General features: G+C 36.8%; 1 protein-coding gene across 1 annotated transcript; it reads left to right on the forward strand.

Annotated features, from left to right (window-relative positions):
• Positions 1-1400: 1400 nt before the first annotated feature.
• Agtr2 (angiotensin II receptor type 2) lies at positions 1401-3737 on the forward strand. Its single transcript, XM_026777256.1, has 2 exons — positions 1401-1424; positions 2588-3737. The coding sequence occupies exon 2, from the start codon at positions 2625-2627 to the stop codon at positions 3714-3716; it is 1092 nt and encodes a 363-aa protein (XP_026633057.1). The 5' UTR covers positions 1401-1424; positions 2588-2624; the 3' UTR covers positions 3717-3737.
• The last annotated feature ends 1912 nt before the right edge of the window (positions 3738-5649 follow it).

Genomic DNA, 5649 nt, shown 5'->3' on the forward strand with positions numbered 1-5649 from the left:
CTGCTATGTGTTGGGCATCATTTTAAGTACTCTAAGTGTAATATATTTAATCGTAGTAACTTTGTGATATGAATAATTAATATCATCCCCATTTCTCAGACAAGCCAGAAGATACTTGAAGAAGGAAAGTAATGTGACTGCCTTCATAGACTTAAGATCTGGCAGAACTTGACTGATGAAGCCGAGTGGATGGACCTCAGAGGCCATTTCTTACAGTGTGCTATGGTGCCTCTCTGTTGAACGATTGGGCATGAAGTACACAGCACCGCTTCAGGCACAAAGAAAGCATTTACTGTCAACTGGCATTATCCTTCTTTTGGACCGTATCCATTTTCTCACTCTTGCTGCTGCTGGATTGTGTGAAGGTGATGATCCTTCCACAAAAGGGAAAGCAATCAGAATATCATCATCATCATCATCATCATCATCATCATCATCATCATCATCATCAGCAGCAGCAGCAGCAGCAGCAGCAGCAGCAGTCTGCAATAACAGCTAATTATTTTCTTACCTTGTTGTTATCTATACAAGCTACAGTTGTGACCGAACAACTGTGTTCACATGAACAGAGGCACTAATTGTTAAAACCTTTTTATTGTCACAGGAAAATTTATCCTTTTTATCCTCTACCTTCAGCAGCAGGACAACCAAAGCGCTTCAAAGCAAGGTAGAAAACTTAAAAGTTGTAGACTTCAAGTAAAAATTGCTACCATTCTTTAATAAACAGGGGTAAAAATTTCAAAATGTACTTAAGGCTCTAAAAGATGTTTGTGAACAAAGATTGCTGCTAGGGTAAACTATTTAGTCTCCCTATTCCTTAACTTGTTTTAAAATGCCATGATCAAGAAAACAGAAAAAGAAAATTTTGCTAAAATTTATATTCTTCTCTTAAAGTAAGTCCCCGAGTTTAAAATTCTCTAGGACATTTGTGGAAACTTCATTTTTTTTTGTCTGAGATTTATTTGAATGAGCTGTTATGATTGGAGACATGAGAATTTCAGATTAATGTTTTGCAGCCAGAAAAAAAAAACTCTCTGGAAAGCTGGCAAGTGTTCATAAGTCAGCCTCAGAGTTATGTAGGTTGAAGGCTCCCCAGTGGACAGAGCGAATATATAAGAGGGAAACCAGAGGTCTGGTGCAGTTGCATCTCAGAGTCTAAGGATGGAGGGAGCACAGAACTAAAAGCTTTCTTCAGCCTGAATTTTTAAGGTAAGTCAGAACAATTTATACACGCTTGAGTTGGGAAGGAGAACATACAGCAATAAAGACTGCTTGTGTACATGGACGAACGGTTTCTTTTTCCTGTATTTTAACACTGCATTTTGCAGAATGCCTTAATTCTTTAACTGCTGTTTCTCTTATAGGAGTGCGTGTGGGACCTAAGTAAGCTGATTTATGATAACTGCTTTAAACACTGGCAATTAGTAAGTCTTTAGTGGGATTTATTTTTGCTTCTTTCATGTTGCTTTGTAAGATCATACAAAAGAATGGGCGTTTGACAGAAATGACAGTTTGCCGTTTCTTAGGAAGTTCTCTGGTGGTTACATTCTAAATTGAGTATTTGCTTGTATGTACTTTGAAACTATCTGGTATTATAGTTTTTCTGTTTGTATGTTTATCTTTAGTTTTCTTTTGTTTCAAAATAATATGGCTGGTGTAAAGAAAAAAAACCACCAGCCCCCCCTCCCACCTGAACACTGTCCTTAATGCTGGAAAGTAATGATTATCTAATTCTGTTAAACTGAAAAGATAGCAAAGAAAAAATGGTGAGACTGTATCATAATTAGACACTGATGTTAAATTCTGATTTAATTGAGCAACCAAAGCTATAACTGTTTTGTGGTTTTGTTTTCTTTGTCTTGTAATTAAAGTGAAAATTAATTTGTTTCCTATGAGAGAGATCAGATTTAAATATCCATATTGAAAACCAGCATTCACTATCAAAATTTTGAGGTAAAGGCTTTAAGAAACATACATATCCAAAGTTTCTTCTTGTTATAGTGAAAACAAGAGGAATGTAAATAAACAGGTTATTTTCCACTAGCAAAGGCCAACCCTGACTCTCTATCCCAATACACTCTTTCCATATATTCTTTCAGTTCTTTGTATACTTTCCTTTTTGTCCTATAGCTTGTGTTACTCATATTTTCCATGGCTGTGACAATTTGTATTTAACAAGTTAAGCATTGCCCTGTGAAGCAGCGGGTAGAAGTGAGATTTCTAGAAAGCAAATGGAGAAATAAGCCTCTGTTTTTGAACTTTCAAGTTGTCTTTGGACTCCTTCTTATTTGTCTCATAGAATCCCTACCTGACTAACTTTTAAGCTATTAATTTCTCTCTAGATGTTTCAAAGACATGAAAGAAGAGAAAGACAAAAAGTATTGCTAAGAATTTTCAGCCTAATACTACTGAGAAAATGTTGATTTTTTTTCCCTCAAGAGGTAATAGGGCAATTTTCAGGCATGGTGCTATTTTATAATGTTTGCTACAAACGCTTACCTTATTATGACCTTTAACAAATTTTCAAAATGCTTATGACTCAAATAAGTTTTAGATGTGCATTAAGCGCTCTACTTTTCTCCCCCAGAGAAGACGTGAGAACTAGGAGACGCTGACAATTCAATATGAAGGACAACTTCAGTTTTGCTGCTACCAGCAAAAACATCACCAGCAGCCTTCCTTTTGATAGTCTCAACATATCTGGCACCAATGAGTCCACCTTTAACTGCTCGCACAAGCCATCAGATAAGCATTTGGAAGCAATTCCTGTTCTCTACTACATCATTTTTGTCATTGGGTTTGCTGTTAATATTGTTGTGGTCTCGCTGTTTTGTTGTCAAAAGGGCCCTAAAAAGGTTTCCAGCATTTACATTTTCAATCTGGCTGTGGCTGATTTACTCCTTTTGGCCACCCTTCCTCTCTGGGCATCCTATTACTCTTACAGATATGACTGGCTCTTTGGACCTGTGATGTGCAAAGTGTTTGGTTCTTTTCTGACCCTGAACATGTTTGCCAGTATTTTTTCCATTACCTGCATGAGTGTTGATAGGTACCAATCAGTTATCTCCCCCTTTCTGTCTCAAAGAAGGAATTCCTGGCAAGCATCTTATGTAGTGCCCCTTGTCTGGTGTATGGCCTGTCTGTCCTCACTGCCAACATTTTATTTCCGAGATGTTAGAACCATTGAATATTTGGGCGTGAATGCTTGTATTATGGCTTTCCCACCTGAGAAATATGCCCAGTGGTCTGCTGGAATTGCCTTAATGAAAAATATTCTTGGTTTTATTATTCCTTTAATATTCATAGCAGCGTGTTACTTTGGAATCAGAAAACACCTGCTGAAGACCAATAGCTATGGAAAGAACAGAATAACCCGTGACCAAATCTTGAAGATGGCAGCTGCTGTTGTGTTGGCGTTCATCATTTGCTGGCTTCCCTTCCATGTTTTGACCTTCCTGGATGCTCTGGCCTGGATGGGTATCATTAATAACTGTGGAGTCATAGCAGACATTAACCTGGCACTTCCTTTTGCCATTCTCCTGGGATTCACCAACAGCTGTGTTAATCCCTTTCTGTATTGCTTTGTTGGAAACCGCTTCCAACAGAAGCTGCGCAGTGTGTTCAGGGTTCCGATTACTTGGATCCAAGGCAAGAGAGAGACTATGTCGTGCAGAAAAGGGAGTTCTCTTAGAGAAATGGACACCTTTGTGTCTTAAATTTGTTCATGGGATGCATGTAACCAGCTTAGCTATTGGTTTGGAAGCCCATACAAATAATTTTTAAGTGGCACCAGTATAATCTGTTTCATTGCCTTGTCTAATCTTTGCTTATTTCCCCAGAATGGAAAACCAAATATAACTGAAAACTTTTATACCCCACCAGTTTTCAGTGATTCTGCCTTGTTTTTCTGGCCCTTTGTCACACCATTGTCATGGGTGAACTATATCTATAATATAGAAATAATTGGGGGGAATGATCTCAACTGTAATTGAAAAAAAATTATGAATGGTGATTTGGAGTTTTAGATTTCTCCCTGGAAAATACTGGCATTTCTTAGTGGAGTTTTATGTCCACTTTCATCAGATTTTTCGTTATCTTTTAACAAGGGCCAGTTTTAACTTCTTACATTGCTTATTGTACAATATACCATGAGAGGTGGACACTAAGTTTAGCATGATATGCTTTTCTATATATTCCTTATGTAGGTAGTAGTTGATTCAGTCTTCTTTTTTTTTTTTAAAAAAAAAAACTGTATGTTGTGTTTCTTTTCCATTTCACTTGAGTATAGCTTTGTACTTGCTATACAGCTCCACACTGAGTAGGTCTAAGAATGTAGATTAAATTAGATGCATTTTTTAGCTTAGTCCTGTAGGTTTAGAAAGTACACTACTTAGTAAAAAAGAAATGCAATGAAAAAATATTTTACTACACATTAAACTGAATATATATACTTTGAAAACTTTTAACCATTTTGACGATTGTTTAAAGCTTTCTATTCTCATCTGATGATTTTTGAATACAGCACAAAACTCTGTGTATTATTACACTATGTAAAGGTCACTTTTTACATTTTTAACCTTTTGACTGTGGTGCTTTGATATATTCAATGGTGACTTGGGTTTAATTATTCATGCTTTTGTTCTGGGCTGCGTCCCAAAATATCTCTTTGACCCTGAAAAAGGAGAGGATTTTTTAATTCCTTAACTTCATAATAGACTGAAAACTGGCATAGGAAAAGGTTATGTCAGAATGGAATTTTGATGCCTTCTTAGGGGCAAAGAGAACCAACAAATGGTAAGTTTGGTGTCCTACAAGGAACTTGTCAGAAAAAGGCATTCCCACCACAAAAATGTTTGAACCTGCGTCTTTGGGCACAATTCCAAAATGCATAATAGTCTGCGAGAGTGATTTAAATCAAACACAGATCCATAGACTTCATTCTCAACATGAGTACATCTCCTACATTAGAGGAATATATTACCTGAAACTGAGTTACCTGAAGCTTACCCAAACTCGAGAATGAATATTAATTCACAAGTTTCAGATTTCATTCTCTGACTGCCCCATATTATACCAGGCTACCTAAGACCTTCCTGGACCAATGATGAACTATGAGGTTGATTTAAAGTTATGGAAACTTAACATTTCTATCAGATTCCAGGCTTTTAGTTTGAAGAATCCTCTCACACCCCTTCCTGGAAAAGCCCTGATTTCATGTAATCATAGTCTTTCAGTAAAAACAAATAGTTAAATGTGTAATCAGTTATGACTTTGTGTTTTAGATAATCTTACACAACTTCTTATAAAAATAAAATCATTATTGGGAGACCATGTGTGTTATTTGTTTTAACTGTCTCTAGGTGTAGACCCTTATCTCCTCTTAGTATCATCCAGAAAAATCTCGATTCATACTTCTCAGTTTCAGCTTGTGTCATTACTCATTCAGGTCAATACTAGACAGGCATATGGAAAGAGGATGTTGGAAATGAATTCTGATACCTCCTTGGGGTTCAAATGACAAATGTAGTGTCAACCAAGCAAGCTGTCAGGCACAGAAGTGCAAAGTAGGCTTTAGCATATAGGTTGTCAACATTCAGCCCATGTTATTTTCTCTACCACAATCCTAACTGCTTTATATCCCTTCCCCTC

Source organism: Microtus ochrogaster, unplaced genomic scaffold, assembly GCF_000317375.1.
Source record: "Microtus ochrogaster isolate Prairie Vole_2 unplaced genomic scaffold, MicOch1.0 UNK50, whole genome shotgun sequence".
In the NCBI taxonomy this organism is placed as follows: Eukaryota; Metazoa; Chordata; class Mammalia; order Rodentia; family Cricetidae; genus Microtus; species Microtus ochrogaster.